We start from the raw sequence: 22,404 nt of genomic DNA on the forward strand, positions 1-22,404 counted from the left end.
AGCATCCCAGAACCATGTTTACCCTGAGGGTGAGGATCCATATCTGAATCTGGGCTCTGGTTTGGTGGCATCATAGGAGAAGAGATCAGGAGTAAAGAGACCCAAGGCTTACCCATCATGGATTGATTATCTCATAGGATAACTTCCCCACATTAGGCTAATACCCAAAGAGCTATATGAAAGTTGTCCTAAGCAAAGTAGCAAGAGAAAAGGAAAAGGAGGGCAGCCTGGATGGCTCAGTGGTTTAGGGCCGCCTTTGGCCCAGGGCCTGATCCTGGAGACCCAGGATTGAGTCCCACATCAGGCTCCCTACATGGAGCCTGCTTTTCCCTCTGCCTGTGTCTCTGCCTCTCTCTCATTCTGTGTCTCTTATTAATAAATTTTAATTAATTAATAAAAGGAAAATGATAACCCATGTCTGAGAGGTTATGGATGTTGACTGTCCCTCATCTAGAGTGGCACCTTGGTCTAAGCATACCTTGAGTGGGTACAGAAATTTCAACTTGAGAACTTGTTTTAACATGCTCCTATACTAATAGTGTATACACACACACACATTAGGGAAAATATGAGCAAACTGAATGCAATTGTATATAAAAAAAGATAACATGACCAAATAGGGTTAATAAATACATACACGTATTGACCACATTAAACAATAAAAACCAATTATCTTCAACTCAACAGATACAGAAAAACATGTATCAATTTTAATGCCGATTCTTGATAAAAACTCTCAATGTAGTAGACTAGGTGGGAACTTTTTAAATCTGACACAGAACACCAAATCCTATAGCTATGATCAAATTAAGTGATAAGATGCTGAAGTCTTTCCCCCTGAGTTTGGGAATCAGACACTATCATCACTTGAAAGTATCAATCTTAGTGCGTAAGTCGAGGAAAAGAAATGAAAGACATGAGAACTGGAAAGGAAGAAAGGAAAGGCTTTTTTTTTTTTTTTTTTTTAAAAAGAGAAAGGGAGAAGTGGGGAAGGGACAGAGGAGAGGGAGAAAGAGAATCTTAAGCAGGCTCCATGCCCAGTGCAGACCCCCACACAGGGCTCGATCTCACAACCTAGAGATCATGATCTGAGACAAAATCAAGAGTTAGCCATTTAACTGACTGAGCCACCCAGGTGCCTCAAAAATTTTCTGAAAGGCTTTAAAAAATACTTAATAGAAAATATTCCAGGGCAGCCCGGTTGGCTCAGAGGTTTAGTGCGGCTTTCAGCCCAGGGCCTGATCCTGGAGACCCGGGATGGAGTCCCACGTTGGGCTCCCTGCATGGAGCCTGCTTCTCTCTCTACCTGTGTCTCTGCCTCTCTCTCTCTCTCTCTCTCTCTCTCTCTCATGAATAAATAAAAACATACAAGTAAAAAAAGAATAAAAAATTAAAACATTCCACATTCAAGGATAGGAAAACAGTATCACTAAGATATTCATTCTCCAGAAATTGATCTGTAGATTCAAGAAATATTAATTAAAATGTGAACAGGGTTTTTGGCTCCTAACAAGCCAGTTCTAGATTTATATGGAAAAGCAGAGAACTGGATATAATCAATATACTACTGCAGAAGAAAAGTAAAGAGGGAGATTTGCCTTACTAACATTAAGATCTTATGAAGACATTGTGAAATTGGTGCAAGGTGACCAATGGAACAGAATACAAAATGTAGGAACAAAGGCAGCATGGCAGAGCTATAGAGAAAAAAGGGTACAGTCAAAAAAAAAAAAAAGTAGAAAATAATGATTATTCACATGGAAAAAGTTCCCACATACTATGCAATACTCAAGAATCAACTCTTGAAGAATTAAGGACTTAATTTTCAAGAGCAACACTTTAAATTTTATGAAGAAAATGTAGATGCCTCTCTAATCTTGAAATAAGAGTTGCTTAAATAAGACACAATCATTCCACTACAAAAAAGATTCATAAATTCAACCAAGTTAATTTATGTTTCAAAAGATATCTGAAGAGAGAGAAAAGACAAGCCATAAACTGGGAGAAGATATTTGTTAAAATGACAAAACATTAGTACTGAGAACATCTATAAAGAGCATGGTCAAATCAATAGAAAATAAAACAAAAACGGATACAAGCTATGAATAGGTCTGTCACAGAAGAACCCAATAAACATGAAGATATATGATAGATGATCCATTATAATCAGAGAACATAAATCAAGCCCACAATGAGACACTGTATACCCACTCCAATGGAAAAGGAAGTCTAATAATACCAAGTGTTGGAGAAGATGCAGATCAGCACTCTTTCACATGGTGATAGGAGTACAAATTAATACAAATGATTTGGAAACATCATTTGGCATTATAAAATGTTGGCACTATCAAAGTAAACATCTGCATACTTTATAACCCAGGACTTCTACTCCTAAGAGAATCAGTTGCACTTGGGCATGTGGAGTTATGGCACAAGACTGTGCAGTATTAGTAGTAATAGACAAAATAAGCAAAACTAGAGGGAGAAACAAAATGCCCATCAACAGGAAAATGGATACATTTTGATAAATTCATACAATGGAATGTTATACACATTTAAAATGAGTGAATTCTAATTACACACAAAACAGGGATTAATATTAGAAACATATTACTGAGTGAAAAAAGCAAGTCACCAAAAGATCACACACATCTGATACTCTTTTTTTTTTTGATACTCTTTTTATATAGTTTTAAAATGAGAAAGATTAAATGTTAAGGAAATATATAGGGGTGTGTGTGTATATACATACATATTTGTGTGTGTGTTTAAAGCAAAGGATTAATAAACACTTCATTCTGGATAGTAGTTCCTAAGCGAGGAAAGCAGGAAGTTTTTTTGTTCATGGATTGAAAGTACTCATTGTATTATTAAACACACTAACTTAAAAGATAACTATGTGCAGAAAAATTATATTTAAAAAATTAAATACTCAGAAATTTACAACTTGTTACAACCTGTTTCAAACTATTACACCATATTTTAACTATTACAAACTGTTAATATGCCATTTTGTAATAATTTATCATGACACTTATTTATACAACCTGTTGGAAAGGCTAGCAAGTAAACTCCAGTCCACAATAAGGAAGTAAAATAGTCTACATTGCTTCGATAAAGCTAATCTAAGGAATTACGATAAACAGTTCCTGTAGTGTTAAGAAACAAAAGGACACCAGCAACAAAAAGCAAAAGGCATCGAAACCTATCTGTCAAGGAAATCTGACTGTAAAAATACATCCACATTATGAACGGAGAGAATGAAGCTATAATTCTATAATCCACTTGCACAGACTGAATGTTTTACCTCTCCCCAAAATCTGTATGTTGAAACCTAACCTCTGAAGTGATGGTATTTGGAGGTGAGGCCCCTAGGAGGTAGTGAGGTCAGGAAGGTAGAACCTTCATTCTAGGTGCTGTGCTCCCAAGGGAGGGGAACCCAGAGAACTCCCTTGTCTCTTTTGCCACGTAAGGACACATCAAGAAGATGGCTGTCTTGAGCCAGGAAGCAAGTTCTTACCAGACCCCAGATGTCTCAGCACTTAGAGCTTAGACTTCCCAGCCTCCAGAACTGTGAGAACCAAATGTCTGTTGCTTAAAACCCCCAGTGTATATATAGTCTTCTGTTATAGCAGCCTGGATGGACTAAGGCACCACTGCAATGGGGAGGAACACACTGTGCTGGATGCTGGACTGACAGGCCTGGCTCCTAACCTTGATCTCTACCAGCTTAGGTGTGTGACCTTGGCGGGGGGGGGGGGGGGGGGGGGGGGCGGTCATTTAAACTCACATCTGTAAAATAAGACTGTACCAAGTTTTAAGGATCTTTTCATTGGTGAAAGTCTATGATCCTGTAAGAAACTATTCTTATCAAGAATTAACAAAATCATGACACCATTTTCTTATACAAGTAGCATAATATGTAACTTGATACTCAAGTGCCTTCGGATGGATGACAGCAATGTCCACAAGCTCTAAGTAGAAAATAAAGCATTAATACAGTATTAGCATCAGATTAGTTAAAACGTAAAAGGTGTGTTATGCAGAGACAATTTCCAAATGGTCTATGAATTGGCTTTTTGGTAGGTCAGAGGTGTTTTGTGGATAGCCTTTTCACGTAACTACACTGAGGCAAAAAATTATAATTTAGGTGTTATGATTTAAACATGAAGCATTGAATTCTATAATGGAAAAGAATTTGATAAGTAAGGTAAATCTTACAGAGATTCACCCATCTATATTTGCATGCAGAGGAACCTCTTTTGGAGTAATATTCCCAGCCTCTCCCCATCTCCTCATGCATTCCTCCTAGAAAAGTGACTTATCTGATGGGCACTGCTCCACCTTTTCTCTGTTAAGAGCCACCTGATTGTGGGGGCATACACAGTGCTCTGTTCCCCAATGCCACAGGGGCAGGCCTGCATGTGGGGTGCCTGTGCTTGGAAGGGAAACCTGTTTCGTTTGGCTACAATCTAGCACGCCCATCCCTCCAACAGAGCTATTTCAAAACAGAGCTGACATTTTAATCTACTATTCTCTAACGCTTGTATCTCTTTCTCAATTTATTCTAGATGGTGAAAGAGGGTGCTAAGTTATTATGCCTCCTTGAGCCCCGACACACTAGTATATAGCAGGGAAAGTAAATGAAAGACACATGTATTAATGTAAATAAGTCTCAAAAAGACAATGATTAGAGAAAAAGCAATCTGCATTTATATGTAAGGTTTAAAAATAAATAAAACGATACTACATATTTCAAATACATAAATCTGTGTCATAAAATAGAAAGGCACGCATGAATGATTTTAAAAATTCAGGATAGCGATTATCTCTGGGGCAGAGGAAGGGAAAGGCAAGCAGGCAGGGCTCCCCACGGGGCTTCAACCATGTTTGGAATGGAATGTTTTGTTTCTTAACCTAGGGGGAACACGTATGTATTTTTTTTTTTGTCTCAATTATTTTACATGTACATAATACACCCTGATGCTCCACATGTATATGACAAGAGAATATGGAGGAGAGCTGAAAAAGCTCTGCCCGGTCACAGTGCGGCTCCATCAGCTCTTTTCCAGAACCCCTGGAACAAAGCCAGCGAGAAGAGGCATTGGCCATGCCTGGAGATAGACACTAAATGCAGCACTGGCTTCCACAGTGTTATTCTAAACAGGAGGAAAATCTATTAAACCACAGAAACAGGGAGAGTTAGAAAGAATAAAGCCAACAAGCAAGCATCCAAGGAGTGGAATTACTAGCAGCACACCATGGAAAGGCTTCTAGAACTTACCTTTGCCAGAATGAAACCTAAACTGTTGCCTTTTAATAACAAAATATTTTTTATTAATTATCTCTGAAGGAGGACTCCATAAGTGTTCTCAGCAATGCAATTTTAATGCCTTGTAAATCACTAGGAAGTTTAGTTCAGTGGAAATTTTAAGTCAGTATATTAATACGGTCTGAAGACACATAGAGAGGAGATCGTCTATATTGTTTCCTGATTCCCAGGTCTAAATCAGATACCCTGAATCATAACCATGATAGAGCAGAGCCTACAAATTTGTGTTGCTTCATTTAAAAGTATGTGTGTGTGTGTGTGTGTGTGTGTGTGTGTGTGTGTGTACACACGCATCTTTTAAATATTTTATTAAATTGCTAATTTTTAACAAGTCCCTTCCTTAAGAAGAGAAGTATTCAAGTAATATACCCTTTCGGGACTGACACATGTGAAGGTCTTAAAATCATTTTTTCATGTCTTGTGTCTCCGATGAAGAAGAACAAATGAAGAACTGCATTAACATTACAAATCACTGACATTTAGATTAGATATTTCATATCATTTCATATCATTAGATCTTTCATATCATTTTGTGATTTGTAACCTAAGGATAAATAAGATATTAGAAGAGGTAGCTGACCACGGATTGAAATGATAGATACAGTCCAGGAAAGTTGCTTTCCCATCCAAGTATATCCCATTTTCTGCCACATTCGTCTGTAACAGCCCAGTGGACTCAACAGTTTCTCGTGCCCAGCATGGACTCAGAATATCTGTTGAACTGAACTTTACTGATAATTAGAAACAAATGCAGCAGGATGGTGAGGATACAGAAAAGGACACGACAGCCCATTAGTGTGACTTTGTAAACTGGGAATGCTCAGAAAACCTACACATCTTGAGGACTCTTAACATCTTTTTTTTTATCCTTTCATCTCTTTTTACAAGGTTTATAACCTTACAGGTGGCTACAAAAATGATTAATATAAATATATATAGAGATATAATAAAAGACAGAATACGCTATGATGTAATAAAATACAATCATATAATGACATAACAAACTACAGAATCCATGAATACGGCATCAATCATTCTCTCTTGTAGTATTTTACCTTCTTTATAGCATGTTATTCCTGTCTGAAGTTAACTTGTTTGCTCAGTTGTCTTCTTACGAATAGACTGTGAATTCCTTGAGAGCAGGGACCTTGTTTGCCTCGCTCATGGCTCTACCCCCAAGCACCCCAAAAGACCCTAGGTGCACAGTAGGTACTGAATAATCATTTACTGAACGGATGAATGAATACATGCCTGCCCAATTTACAACCCCTCTGCTTTAAGGCTTCGAAGCGTGTAACAAATGCATTCCCTACTTTATCAAACTCACCGTCTTGAATACTGGGTTTACTGAAAAAGGGGGTAGGGGAGAAGAAAATGAACTCCTTACAATATGTATTCGAGAGAGCTGATGCTACAGAGAAGAGCATGGAAATGAATGCTGTTATTTAATTTACATATTTTAATCACATTCATCTGATTCATTAAAAACTAAAAATAAATCCTTTCACTATTTTTACACTAGGCACTAATTTAATTATATTCTGTGACTAAAGCTATTACATTACGTATTTTCTATCCAAATTACCTTGTACTCTTCTAGCAATATGAACTATCTCAATATGTCACAAGTATTCTTGCGATCTGAGAAATAGTATGAGGTAAAAAGCAATATGAACACATTACTGAATAAAATGCTTATAAAATGGGATTCCTTCTCTCAGCCAGAAAAAGGAGACACAACACATTAGGTCAGTCATTAGGAGTGAAAGCCCCACGAACAATGCCACGTCTGCGTTATGCATGAATCTGGCTGGCGCTCCTACATGTCTACCAGAATTTGAATAACTGTGTTTTACTGAACACACATTTAAAGGAGAAAACTATCCCTTAAAAAACAAATTCAAGAATCATTTAAACATAGTTCTCCTGGCCTAGTTTCAGAATCTATCATGAGGTATTTTGTCTAAGTTAAATTTAAAACGTCTCATTTGTCAAGCTGGCCTGTTACAACTAATAGGTTTTAAAATGATGATCAGCCACAGAACCTTAAAAAATATTCCATTTTCATATAAAACCAAAGATCATTCTGCCTGAAATGAAGTTTCATTTTTAAAACTTCATGCATTTGAAAAAAACCAATCATATACTCTTGGAAGAAATGGTCATTTTCCATGAAAGAAAATGTTAGTAGGATTCAACAGTAGCACCAAAGTAAAACACACACTGTCAAATAAAGGCTGTTTTGCTATTTGGCAAAAACAGAGAGCTTATTTCTATATAATGAGCAGGAGAGAGGGGACGGAAAATTCCAGGTGTTTGAAAACTAAGAACGTAGGGTTTTGTTTTTTTTAAACTTAGTCTTGTGAAAATATAAGCATTTTTAAAAATCACTGTTAGCTTTGGATTACGTTTAGGAAATTATAAAGAGACAACATACAATTATAGTATTAGGGTGTGTAAATAATCACAATTTCTTTTTTTTTAAGATTTTTATTTATTCATGAGAGACAGAGAGAGAGGCAGAGACACAGGCAGAAGGAGAAGTAGGCTCCTCGTGGGGAGCCTGATGCAGGACTGGATCCCAGGACCCCGGGATCATACCCTGAGCCCAAGGCAGATGCTCAACCACTGGGCCACCCAGGTGTCCCTAATCACAATTTCTTATCTACATTTAAGGCCATTTCTATAGAAATACAGAACTTCAAAATGCACTGTCATTCAAGCAGCATCTCAAACCCCATCTGCGTGTGCACAATGGGACAAAACCTAAGTGGCTGATGGGGCAAAAGGCACGGCTTCAAATGGGATCCTTTGGGGGTGGGCAGTGATTCCCACCATCACCCTCAGGTTTGGTGATTTGCTAGGTTTTGCTACACCCTTTGGTCAAATTAAGTCACAGGGTCAGCTCAGATTCAGACAGTGGAGAAAAACCCTAGGTCTTGATGGGAGGAGAGCCAAGGTACCCTGAGAAGGGGTGTGCCAACAAAGGTGGGTGAGTTGTTAAGGCCATCTTTACAAACACCCAGCCGGCACATACACACATTTGGTCCTTTTCCTATGCAGTGGGTGTCTGAATAATCTCTGGGGGATTAATGGGAGCATTCTTAACCCAGCAAATTCAATGTTACCATAAAGACTCCTCTCCTCATACATGCACATGGGGCATAGAAACTCACATTTCTGGGCGTAATGTTCCAGATATTCATGAGGGGTCTAGACCCCACGCCTGAGCACTGCTGACAGAGAGGCAGATCACATGCAGGAAGAGCTGTACGGCAGTGCAAGGCAGGTGGCACACGCTTCATGCACAATGAGATACAGAAACTCCTGTCACGAGCACTGAGAAGAGGAGATGGTCACTGAGGAATAGATGGATCAGAATGCGTGACAGAGGAGGGGACCCGACCCCATCCTGAGGAAGGGGCAGGGCTCACAGACCAGGGTGCAAAGGAGGGGACATCCCAGAAAGGAGTCTTCGTGTGCATGATGGGGTGAAGGTAATAGCTCATCAAGAAGGAAGTTAGAAGAACCCAAGGAGAGTGGGCAGAGGTGGTCGGCCTTGAATGCCGAGTTAAGGTCTGGCTTTTAGCATGTACACTTAGGCAGGGGGCCTGGACACCCGCACTAAGGGGATGGCAAGAGGGCTGACAGCAGAAAGTGCACAAGCAAAGGGACCGGAGATGGAATAAATTTAGTGCAAGGACAGAAAAGGAACAATCAATGATGACTGCAAGAATGAATCTGGGAAAATCATGGTATCACTGACAGAAATAGAAAGGAAAGAGCTGACTTGAGGACAAAGATGATGACTCTCACTTTAAATATCATGAACGGAAGGTGATAACAAGCAACTTAGAACACTTCCAGCTATTTATTAACTGTGTGACTTTGGGAACATTATCTAACATCTCTAAGCTCAGTTTTCTTATCTGGAAAATAGGAATCATAATGTGTGTGTACAACTCATTAGGCTATTGTGAGGACTGAACAAAATCATGGCAATGCTGGGCACTCAAAATATGACAGGTACTTTTGCCATTATCTGGTTTATTATTTGACAAACAGTCCAAAAACTTTTTTTTTTTTTTGATACTGTGAACTTATGATTATCTGCTACAGCTCTAATCAGGGTTTTTTTTTTTTTTCTCCTCCAGTACAACTGAGGTAATTTAAAACATTCTATTCTAATGGCAGTCCTTGTAAATTTTCCATAGCATTTGAGTCTGAGCAATTTATAACCCAGAGAAGGCTCCGATTCTATGACAAATTCATCACCACAAACCATTAAAACTAGTATGTCAGCTGACCCATCCGGATTAGATGTGAGCATTTGACAGCTATGGTTTTTCCTAGGAAGCATAGCCCAGTAGGTTTAAATGGGGCTTCTTTACACTGAAAAAATTGAAAGAGCATGATTTAATAATTATTTGCAACATACCAAGGATCCCTTTGGGATGAGAGGTTTCTGTTTGGCTCTGTTTGTTTGGGATATAAGAAAATAAGATTAAATAATGAGTATAAGATCCTATAGTAATAATGTAGATATGAGTGGTGGGGAAATAGAAAAGGTAAATCCCAAGTAAATTAGAGAATTTAACAGGGGAATTATTGGTAATCCTGGGCAGCGAAACACATATTTATCATGTACATAGTAATTGCTTAATAAACATTTGTTAAAGAATGCTGAAACTGGTGATATTTGATGATAAGGACATGTGAATTATTTGGTTTTTTCTTCATTTCTTGCCATTAGACACCGTACTATCACTCATGGTTTTCTTCAAAGAGTAAGCAAATAAAAGGTATGAAAATGGAGAACCATTTTAAAGAGGTATTTAAAGCTAGAAGGAGGGAAAATTGAAGTCCAGGGAGGTTAACAGATGTGCTGAATCAGTTTCCTACAATATGAAGTCAAGCCTGAACCACTGACCAACAGCCTGGTACATATCCCACCACCCCACCGTGGTGAAGACAGAGTAATGGAGAAACTCATACCAGTCAATTCTGTGATTTGTCTGAAGGTCTAACAAAAGGTTGAGAAATGTGGACTTCAATTATGTAAGCCATAAATGTTTCCCATTACGATATTTAAGCAGTTGTGACCATGTAAAATATAGATTTTTTTTTTTTTTGGCCATTAACACAGTCACATTTTACAGTTTGGCAGTATGAGGTTTTTTATATTTTTATCAAAAGGTTTTATGACCAAATTGTCAGAAATCAGGGAGTTTTTCAAAAAAGGGTGTACAATTCAGCTAAAGTGTTTTCATATATCCACAGCCTTGGGTCTATGAAAAGGGTTATAGCCATAGATTATATAGCTCTATTTTTGACCGTGAAAATTTATATGCTGTCCAGATCTTTATTCTATTGAAATTGAAATGGAAAAAGCCCTTAAATAAAACGATTCCTTCAAAAATCTGTAAACTGTGGTAGAGCTGATTGATAAAGAGATTCCAAATCCCTTTCAAGGGTGCACATGGGGAGAGATATAAAAGGGAAAGACAAAGGTTCTCGCTTGCATGATGGATGTGCTTATCTGTGCTGCCAAGTTGGGGTCAGACAGTCTGCGGCAGAGCCAATTTCTATCGGTTCATGTGATCTTCGCCAAGGCACTCAGCAGCTCTGCCTCTTAGTTTCCTCATCTCTAAAATGGGGGTAATAAGAGTCGCCACCTCACAGGGCTGCTGTGAGGATCAAAGGAATGATACACAAGGAAATCACGCGGAACAGGCCAGACCTGGCATGCAAGAGGCACCTGATGTGCGCCCACAGTTGTTACCACTCCCCCATGACCACTGACTGCCCTCTCTCTTGCTCCAATCTCCACACTTCTCCTTTATCCACTCCTGTTCTGTGCCTTCTCTCTCTCTCTCTCTCTGGATGCCTTTCCGCCCAGGGTTTTTCAAATCCTAATTCAGTTGCTAAATTCCTGGATGGCCCAGGCTGGACTCAAATCCCCTCAGCTCTTTGTGATTCTACAGTAGGTACCACTTTCTGCTGGATCCTATGGTCACTCTGGGAAAGGCTATCCCTGTCCGATTTGCTCCAACTTGATACCCTCCTTAGTGCCTTTTTAAAAAAATATATATTTTATTTATGTATTCCTGAGAGACACACAGAGAGAGGCAGAGACATAGGCGAGGGAGAAGCAGGCTCCCTGATGCGGGACTCGATCCCAGGACCCCGGGATCATGCCCTGAGCCAAAGGCAGATGCTCAACCACTGAGCCACCCGGGGGCCCCTCCTTAGAGTCCTGTACGTGGCACTCACTCAGCTAGCATTTGTTTAATAAATCAATAGAGAGACAGAGTTGTCATCTAGTGCCTGATCAACTAGTAGCTGTTATTACCACTGTCATGAAGGAGGAGAGGCTGGTCCTGGGAGGCCCAAACATCATTGCCTGCTTTCGGGACTAGAGCACAATTTATGAAATATAAAGATAATTTGAAATATAAAGATTTCAAGGCTCAGCGGTTTAGCACCTGCCTTCAGCCCAGGGCGTGATCTTGGAGTCCTGGGATCGAGTCCCACGTCAGGCTCCCCGGCATGGGCCTGCTTCTCCCTCCTCCTGTGTCTCTGCCTATGTCTATCATAAATAAAGAAATCTTTAAAAAAAAAAAAGAAAAAAAAAAACCTCAGGTTTGAAACAAAGCCAACTCGGTCAGTACCCGACTAGAAAGAATGTAGTGTTAATGTCATCTCTCCATTATCCACAGTGCAGAGGAGGAGTAGACCTTTCAAGATTAATGCCCAATTGGCTGTGGCAACTCATTCCTAAAGTGAAAAACCTTTTACGTCCTCCTGTCTCTCTTTAGGACAGTCTAGACACCTTCATTAAAACATCAATAAACAGGGACCCCTGGGTGGCTAGGTGGTTAAGCATCTGCCTTTGGCTCAGGGCGTGATCCTAGGGTCCAGGATCGAGTCCCACATTGGGCTCCCTGCGGGGAGCCTGCTTCTCCCCCGTCTATTATCTCTGCCTCTGTCTTTCATGAATAATATTCAAAAATCTTTTAAAAAAATAAATAAAACATTAATAAACAGTAAGGGCCTACCAGGGGCCAGGCATAGTGCTCTCACATGTATTCACTCACATAATTCCCTGAACGACTCAGTGATGTAGGTTCTCTAATATCCGTATTTTACAGAGGAGGTGCTGAGGCACATAGAAGTTAAGTAACTTTCTCAAAAGTCAACTGGCTAGTTCATTTTATCTTATTTCAATCCCTCTTCCTTCATTTATAGTCCTATGGGAGTGCATTGGGAATCAGTATGGAATATGTGGAATATTCAACTGCTAGTGGAATGTGAGGTCAGAGGAATTCTCTCAGGTTAAGTCTGACCTGGCCTGGCAGTGCAGGGAGGGCCAAGTGTGTGAACTACAATGGGTTTCATGAGTCAAGGGAGCTCAGGTTAATCTAAGCTGGCCTCCGAATCTCAGGGGATCTAAGCCGACAGGCAAAGCCATGGACTATCTGGGCAATGACAGCAAGGGGAATCTAGTGAGTATCCCAGATGGCACAGTTATTTTAGAGCAAGAGCCAGCCAGAAGCTTAGGAGATGGCAGAGTTTGGGGCAAGACTTCGCACTAATCAGGAAAACCCAAGAAGCTAGATGCTGAGCAGGACACGTAGTGCTGTTGTTAAGCGGAAGGTGAGCTTGGGAAGGGGTCCCTGGGTTCAACCCAGATAGAGGCTACTCTTGCCACAGTGTAATCCATTCTCTACTCGGCAATAGGAGAGATGAAATAAATGACAAACCTGATCAAGTCACTTCCCTAACTTAAAATATTTCCCTAACTTAAAATAACTTAAAGTTCAAACTTCCTGAACATTACAAGGCCTTACACAATCTGGCCCATGCCTGCCTCTCCAGTCTTATCACTCTGTATTTATCCTTCTGGCCCCACCCACCCACCCAGACAAATGAAAGCAAGTGTATTCAACAGCAGACCAGCTACATGGAGGGACTTTGTTGGAACTGCCATGCTCTCCTGCTAACCTCTGCAGATGCACTCTGTGAGACGCACTCTGTCTCTGCCTGCCTATGGTCATCCTTCAGGTCTCACACTGGCTGTTGTTTCCTCTGAAGTCGGCCTCATGCCGGCTCCCCAGCCGCATTAAGCATCCTGTACCTTCCCACAATGCTTTGCAGTCATCTTTCAGGATTAACCATCTTGGATACTAACTACCTATTCTCCCCAATTGGACTATTAGCTCCTGGAGGGCAGGGTAGGATTTGTCTTGTTTTCTGTCATATATTCCTAGTGTCTGCAGTGCAGAAGGTGCTAACACATATTTATTTCCCCCAAACAGGAAGAGATACAAGCCCGAGGACAAATGTGCACAGGGCAGAGACATCTTCTCAAGTGATTCTGGGCAAGGAGAAGACAGGATTGCACATTCCACACCAAGTATAAGGTGAGGACCATACATACGGTCAGGCATCCAGGGAGGATTTGGAAACGTTACCAAGAATCCACAGAGGGTCTAAATTTCAGTCATTTGAAAGTTATACAAACTGTGTCCAATGCAGTCACAAAAATATAGAGGTCTACTGAGTACTCATGTCACTTTGAGTGTTGAGAGCTTCACTTGGAAGACATGAGAGTCTGACTTTTAGAGCTTTTAACTTGTAGGGAGAAGCAGGAAGAGCACCCTGACCTTGAGGTAGAACACAAGAATTCAGAAAAGTTACACTACAATCTCTTCTTTAGCATTGATACGAACCTACCGACTAGGGGACAGGAAATAACCATGAGCTAAATAAAGAGAACCTGGGTCACCATGGGATAGTATTGTTAGGAAGTGGCAAAGGGGAAACCATAAAGGCTATTTTGTTTTAATCATTAACGAAAGTACACCTACTTCACATGTTATAGATCAGGCTTGGGGGAGAAAAGACAAATTAATCTAAGACTACTCATTTTGTGATAGCTTAAAGCAAACGATTTTTAGCAATGTTATGAAGCCAGCTAGCAAAATAAATAGAAATGAGGTCCAAGGAATCGAAACATGGAAATTTGAAGAGAAAAAGAACTGCACAAAGCAAAACAGACCAAATATAAGGCTAACCAAACAAAAGCTAAATCAAATAAATAGGCATTGCCGTGTGCCCTGGAAGACTGCCAAGGAGAGTGAATTTCAACAAAGAATGCGTCTGCCACCAGTTCAGAAAACTTCAATTCCAGAGGGCCAAAGGAGGGTTGCAGCCAACACAGAGCACCACGGGAGTACTGGGGTAGAGATGTGCAGGTCACAGAGTATTTTGGGCGCTCTAGACAAGCACTAGAACCTTCCCCTAAGCAACACAGAAGCAGGCAGCCCACTTCCTCCTTATGCATCCCAACAGAGCCCTTTAGAACAAATGAGGTCACAGAAATGTGCAACTCTGAGGATAGCCTTCTCTTCCCAATTTGTAGATAAAAGGGCCACTGTCAATATGTCTTGACCAAAATCCAAAGTGTTAAGATGAAGTGAGTCTGTGCAGCCCAAGTGAAAGCACTGGCAATCACCTGTGAACTTGGACCCTAAAGACAGAGTCCTGGGCTTTGGAGCTGAAATCAAGGTAGATGAAGGAAGTCTCACTTCCTGGGTTAGAGCTCAGCTCGGGCCTGGAGTAGTCATAGTAAGTAGTAAGAGCAGTAATCCTAGGTACAGCCATCATCACCACTACCGTGGTCTCCCTGCCTGACCATTCGTATTGTGTCAGGCATAGAGCTAGGTGTTTTGCATGAATCAACCCTTTCTACATCTTATTATCCTAATTTTATAGCTGGTCACTTTACAGATAAAGGAACCAAGCTAAACTGAAATATTTCTCAAAGGTCTCCCAACCAATAAGCAAAGAAGCAGTTATTCCAAACATGCTCTTAACCAACCAACCTGGCCAGAAGTCCATTAAAAGAAGGCAGATAATTGGTAAACACTTATTAATTGTTGGCTTGGTATGTACTATGAACTAAGCTAGGTGACACTGAGGCAAAAAATAAGGAAGATTAAACAGAATTCCTTTTACCTACTCTGAAAAAAAAATCTTGAACTTTATTAGTCTTTAAAGAAAGAAGCCTCCCTACTCTTTAAAATTGACTGTAACCTATCCAGCAAATATTCAGGTTGTTCAAATCCATAAGGAGACTAACAAAACAAAAAGAGAGTTGATAATATATAGCTCAGGGGCTGTTTTTGGTTGGCATTACCCAAAATGCAGACTTATTTCATTCCAAGCACTGGGAGGCCTGAGAGTCTGAAGCTCCTTAAGATTTCCTGAGCGTAGCATTGCTTTTTGCTCAGATTTCTCTATTGCTCTCTTGATTGAAATTTCTGTACATTAATATGTGCTTTTTTTTTTTCTACATGACCTATTTTCCAATGGGACTGAGGGGGAAAATCGCAAATGCATATTTAAAGCCACAAGAATATTTAAATTCTCCCTATTTTTGTCAGACATTTTTAGTACTTTCTATTTGAGATGAAAGATAAAAACTTGTGTGCATGATTAATTGTAATGATGAAAGAATGCGAGGCAGTTGCTTAAGAAACAAGAACAACAAAGGGATAAACTACTGCAGGCATCACCAGGACTGGAATGACACTGCTCTGTGTACTTGATTTCCATGGCAACTAGCAATGGGAAGATGAATGTTTCATAGTCACTCCGCTCTGCAGTACACGTCTATAAATCAAACTTGCATAAAGAGCACAAGATTTCTGCTGTGGGCTGTACTCAGAGCTGGTTTATTTTCCTGTTACTGTATAAGTATGGAAAAGAAGCACAAAAACAATGAGGTCATTTTTAGTGGGGAACAAACTCAGAAATTACTAATACACCTGCGGCATAGGATGTCATTCATCTAGCAAGAGACGAGAAGCAGAGCAGGCGAGGCAGCCTGCAAAGGAAAACCTGGTCTGCCTCGGTAGGGGTGCTTCAGTAGGGGTAGCAGACATGGGCACCTGTGTGCTCTGAGAACCGTGTGCTGGGTGCCTCTCTGCCCCTCCCCTCAGCTCTGCTCCGAAATGTATGTGGGAGCATCTTAATTAACTGTCTTGGATACAAAGTTTTCATTCTGATAATTGGGTAGAGATGATGCTCTGGGTTTCGTAGGGAAGCTTAGAGAGGCTGAACAAACACACACCTGCTTTTGTTTCCACGGAAAATGGCTTCTCGTGTAGATGTTAGGGCAGCTAAATAATGTGCTGGCGTTGAACTGGGAGTCAGGAGACCTGAGTTTTGATCCAGGTCTGTGTAACCTTGAGGAAGCTGTTAAGTTCATTGACCTCCATTTTCTCAGCTAGGAGAGAGATGGTGTATGTGATTTCTGAAGCCTCTACTGTCATCCGAGGCCACGATTCTGTCTGTATCTTAAAGATCCAAATCAAGGAGATCTAACCAAAGATGTCAGCTCTGCCATTCCTAAAAAAAAAAATATATATATATATATATATATATATATATATATATATATATATATATTGACAGCCATATTATTAATTGTGTTTTATGACTTTATCATCATAGTGAAGCATCTGCCAACCGGTGTCAACCTTCCAAACACATATTATGCTGTGGAAAAATTAACAAATTTCATCACCAGAGTTTTAAAAAGTTTTAGAAATTTTACAATCCTATAACTGATTTTTGTAACATTATAAAGAATACTTAAATTTAAATAATCTTCCTGTTATATAGATAAGGGCTGCCTATCAGTTCCTGCCAAGCAGGAAGCATCCTGCTTCTTGAAGTCTACAGCTGTCTTCTGGGGTTCATCTTTGTAACAGTAATGCTCAGTAAGAGTTTGTGAAACAAATACATGAACAGGTAAGCCAACTCTGAGGCACACCTTTGCTACACCTTTTAGCAATCTTTTATTGCCTTCCTCAGTCTTCAATGTTTAAGCAGACCGACCTACAGATAAATATCACGAGGATATAGAGGCAAGTATCTGAAGACCAGATAAACTATCTGAATATCTCTTCTGTGAGTTTGCGAGTCTACAAAATCCTCATGGAACTTCACAACCTAGAAATATATTTTCATTAGCAAAGCATGAGGCATAATCAGACATAAAGAGGACCTCCCGTCCTCAGGCTTGACTAAGTCTGGGGGTAGAGCAGAGGCTCAAAAGGACTCAGTCCCAGCCTCTGCCTCCAATGATAGTAGCAAGGGAAATGACACCCAAGGAGCACTCCTTATCTCAGTTAATGCTTATGCCAACTCTGGGGAAAAGATGTTATTATCCGTGTTTACAAGCTGGGAAAGCTGAGCTGTAGTCCTGTAAGTGACTACAGGATGACAATTATGAAATGTATAGCAAAATTACAATCACTCTCCCTGACCCCAAGGCCTTTCTGTGCTTCTGACTGAATCTCAAGACACAGTCAAGAAACAGACTATTGCTCTACTGGGCTTCTTTGGCACTAAAAAATTAAGGGGTTAAAAAGAGTTAAACAGGGATCCCTGGGTGGCGCAGCGGTTTAGCGCCTGCCTTTGGCCCAGGGTGAGATCCTAGAGACCCGGGATCGAATCCCACGTCAGGCTCCCGGTGCATGGAGCCTGCTTTTCCCTCTGCCTGTGTCTCTGCCTCTCTCTCTCTCTCTGTGTGACTATCATAAATAAATAAAAATTTTAAAAAATCTAAAAAATTTATTTTTATTTTTTTTATTTTTATTTTTTTTATTGGTGTTCAATTTACTAACATACAGAATAACACCCAGTGCCCGTCACCCATTCACTCCCACCCCCCGCCCCCCTCCCCTTCTACCACCCCTAGTTCGTTTCCCAGAGTTAGCAGTCTTTACGTTCTGTCTCCCTTTCTGATATTTCCCACACATTTCTTCTCCCTTCCCTTATTTTCCCTTTCACTATTATTTATATTCCCCAAATGAATGAGAACATATAATGTTTGTCCTTCTCCGACTGACTTACTTCACTCAGCATAATACCCTCCAGTTCCATCCACGTTGAAGCAAATGGTGGGTATTTGTCATTTCTAATAGCTGAGTAATATTCCATTGTATACATAAACCACATCTTCTTTTTAAAAAAGAGTTAGCAAACCTAGCCCTTAAAAAGCACACTAATGGTAAAAACAGTAGTAATCAGGGGTGCCTGGGTGGCTCAGCTAGTTAAGTGTCTGACTCGTGGTTTCAGCTCAGGTCATGATCTCAGGGTCCTGGGATTGAGCCCCACACGCTGGGCTCTGCGCTCAGTGCAGAATCTGCTTGTCTATCTCTCCCTTTACTCCTCCCCGTGCTCTTGCATGCGTGCATACGTTCTCTCTCTCAAATAAATAAATATGTAAAAAATACTACTACACAGTATTTCTTAAATCTAAATTCAGATCATAAATTGAACCAGGTCCACTACTCTAGCATACATTATCACCCAGACTTCAATTCCCCAGACGACAGGCTAAAGGCTATTTCCAGGATGGAGCCAGACGTTACACAACCATGTAATTTCCAATATGTGAACACTATGGGAGCCAATGAGATCTTTACAGGAGTTTACTAGGAATGTACTCTGCTGCCTAGTGAAGAGATTTGGTTTGGTTCCTAAGCTGAGAAGATGTAATAATCTGGGCATATATTTTTGATACTAATTTTTCAAAAACTAATAAAATGACATTTATCAAGCAAGGCTCTGGCTTAACCTCCTCTTTTCAATTAGTTTCTTATCAGAGTTTTTAGCACCACCAACTGGTTAAAGAGATCTACTGCAAGTTTTGTTTGTCTCTCAACCGGCTTGGTTCATTAAGAGAGGACCATACATTTATTTCACATTTAATTTGTGGTAATTTACTTCAGCTACTAAATAAAATCAGAAATGCCTTTCCTTGTCAGTCAAATAAATAGTAATACACTTTGGCTTGTTCACATAAGAAGGTATACTTTGGTTAGGAAGTCATTAGAGAAAACTAAATCTACCCACGAAAGCTAATTTGATTTATTAAACCATAAGCTTGCCCCCAAAAAACAAAGACTAAGAATTACAATGAAAATCAGAAACTAAAAGAGAAAGAACACAAAATGGTACTGAATACCACACAAGCCTATTGTGTTAATATCAAACATTAATTTAATTAGGAATAAAAATGATTGAGGAGGTAATTTCACATTTAAAGACTTTTGAGATGGGATCCCTGGGTGGCTCAGCGCTTTAGCACCTGCCTTCATTCAGCCCAGGGTCTGATCCTGGACACCCAGGATCGAGTCCCACATCGGGCTCCCTGCATGGAGTCTGCTTCTCCCTCTGCCTAGGTCTCTGCCTCTCTCTGTCTCTCATGAATAAAAAAAAAATAATAAAATTGTTAAAAAATAATAAAATAAAATAAAGACTTTTGAGTTTTCCACCAAGATTCCTGACTCAAAGATGGATGCTGCTATCTGACATGCAAGTACATACCATCATTTATCTTTCCTTCTTGTTTAACTGAAACACATCTAGCCATGGGTGCCAGGAAACATACACACAGCACAACTGAGCATTTAACAGTTCAAATCTCATCTCTGTACAATGAATCAGTCAGTAAAAAGAAATAGCCCTGAAGAACTAAGTCTGAGGATTTCTCCAAAACCACCAATTTGTGAATATAAGTTGTCCATGAAAAGTACATCCAGCCACTTGTTGTCATGACCAACTTGTAACCTGTAGAATGAATGGCACCAACATTATAACAAATTTAGTCACTACAAAAACTTATCTATTATTCTACTAGGCAATGTACAAGAGAGAAAGAAAAAGAAGGTTCCAACCAATTAAATGAATTTGACTATGATGGCAGCGTTCCATTAAAAGCTTTCTGATAGAGTTTAAAACTACTGTAATAATTTTCTGATGATAGCAGTTTAAATCTCTATACAAATGTGTAGTCAAATTCATATTTTTTAAGCCCTCTGCATCTAAATCTGCAATTGAAAGTCCTGTAAAGAAGACAATCTGTAATAATCCCAGATAAAATGAAGAACCAGCAGATGCTCTACTCAATTTAACACATAATTTGAAGATATAAACTTTGATCAGCTTCATTCTATTCCTGTCCTTTTATTTATTCATTCATTCATATATTCATTGAACACCTCTCCATCAAACACAGTTAGGTTTCTGCAAAAAGGGAATAACAGTGTGCCTCTTCTACTGCCCTCTACTATCCCTGGGTTGAGCCTCACTCAATATGCCATCTCCAAAGCAGAGAAGATTTCTATTCAAAGTCATGAATGGATTACAAGAAATCTTAAAAATAACATTGACTTGGGTTGAGAAATATATTTTTTAACTTTAATTTTGTTTCCACATCGGTTCTTTAACATAACTTCTGAATGATACTTAATGCTAAAGGTGTTCAGATGTTTTATTTTAACCGTAAACTCAGTCTACCATTATTAGGCAGTGGTATTCTTAAATCAAAAGATACAATTTTGAGGTGTAAGAAAGACACATGACCATTAACAAGGTCAGTGTGACTGTCATCAAATAAAATGTTTTTATTATTTGTCGGTTTTCTACGTCAGTTTTCTTCTTTAACCAAAGGATACAGTAATTGAGAATTACATCTACTGTGGCTTGAAATTAGCAATAGAGGAGCTCAGCTTTACCTGTAGAGTGGGTATGAGTAACAAAAAGCTAATGCGTAGGATCACTGCATGGATTCAGTAAGATTACACTAGCAGGGAACTGCCATCAGTGGCACTGAATGATACAATGCTAGGAAAGTTGGGGGAAGGGGTGTGAGCATCAAGGACAGAGCTCCCGGGTGGGGTGTTCAACACCTGGAGAAGGTGACAAGAATGAAACCTGAGAAAAAGAATGGGGGGGCTACCTGGAGGGACTTGGGTTGGGAGAGCAGTTTTCTAGGCTGGAGGATTAGGTATGTCTGTAGACAGTGATGGAAGTTATAAACAGGAGAGGAAATGGCTGACAGAGAAAGGTCTTAGATCAGAAAACAAGGAGAGGATGATATCAGAACAAAAGAGAGGAAGAAAAAAATAATAGATCCTGTTCCTTACAACTAGAATTGAAAGAAAATTGAGAACTTTTGGGGGTGAAGAGGAAGCAGCAAAGAAAATCCGGGCAGAAGCCAGGACCCTGTCCTTGAAGCAGAAGGCAAGCTCACATGCAGAGCAGAGGGAAAGGTTTGGTACAACGATGACAGACAACAAGTCGATCTGATCATGTGTGACAATGCTAATGAACTGGCTTGGGGTGTGATGCTGAGAATTCTGAAGCCCCTCAGAGGCATGCAAGCTATAGGTACAGGAAAAGATGCTGATGGCACTCATGCCAACAATTTGCTGTCCCTGAAAGAGGAAATCAAAGATAGATGAGAGAAAGTTCTCCCAGATGGCAATAAGGGTATGACGTGACTTGAGTGACAGCTATCCTAAACCTGAGCATAAGGAAAGCATTCTGGAATTACATAGGATCAGAGCTGGGGAACTATGTACAGAAGATGGATTCAGGTAGTCCAAACACTTTTATCAAGTAGACACAGCAGTTTCTGCCTGAACTGAGAATGTGGTCCAATATGGGATACAAGGGATCTAAGTAATGGGATTCAGGAAGGTAGACACACGAGTTCACAAATCTTTCAGACATTACACTTGATGGGAGAGGGAGAGTGAAATTTTTGTGGTATGTGTGTTCTGGGGAGGAGGTAGACACACTGGAGAAAGGCGGCAAATGGTCAGCTCGCTTTAGGTCAGATTGGCAAGGAGCAGGTCCAACTACCAAGGCCACTTGAGAGCATGTGCTGTGGGCAGGTCAGAACCAAACCTTGGACAGAGGCTCTGCCTGAGGCTGGATTACAAGTGAAGAAAATGAGGGGAAACAGATGTAAACGTTTATTCCCGGGGCTTAGTTGCAACCTAAAAGAGTTGAGGTGGGGCGGCCCGGGTGGCCAGGGGTTTAGCGCCGCCTTCAGTCCAGAGCGTGATCCTGGAGACCTGGGATCAGGTCCTGCATCAGGCTCCCTGCATGGAGCCTGTTTTTCCCCCTCTGCCTGTGTCTCTGCCTCTCTCTCCCTTTTTTTCTCTCATGAGTAAATAAATAAAATAATTTAAATAAATAAATAA

The 22,404-nt window shown here is 40.1% G+C and overlaps 1 protein-coding gene across 19 annotated transcripts in view; it reads right to left on the reverse strand.

The window, feature by feature from the left end:
• Positions 1-22,404, reverse strand: part of EFCAB11 (EF-hand calcium binding domain 11) — a 145,180-nt gene that overhangs the window by 89,534 nt on the left and 33,242 nt on the right. For 2 of the 19 annotated variants that reach the window (XR_005363677.1, XR_005363676.1), the window contains exon 6: positions 16,470-16,747. The exons of 16 other annotated variants lie outside the window; for them this stretch is intronic. Coding sequence is in view for 1 of the 3 variants with exons in the window: in XM_038545532.1 (XP_038401460.1) it covers positions 16,720-16,747 (28 nt within the window). In the remaining 2 variants the exon portion in view is untranslated. Of the gene's footprint in view, positions 1-16,050; positions 16,748-22,404 lie in introns of those variants that run through there. One more of the 19 variants, XM_038545532.1, reaches the window with a different exon arrangement.

This window comes from Canis lupus, chromosome 8, assembly GCF_011100685.1.
Source record: "Canis lupus familiaris isolate Mischka breed German Shepherd chromosome 8, alternate assembly UU_Cfam_GSD_1.0, whole genome shotgun sequence".
Classification (NCBI taxonomy): Eukaryota; Metazoa; Chordata; class Mammalia; order Carnivora; family Canidae; genus Canis; species Canis lupus.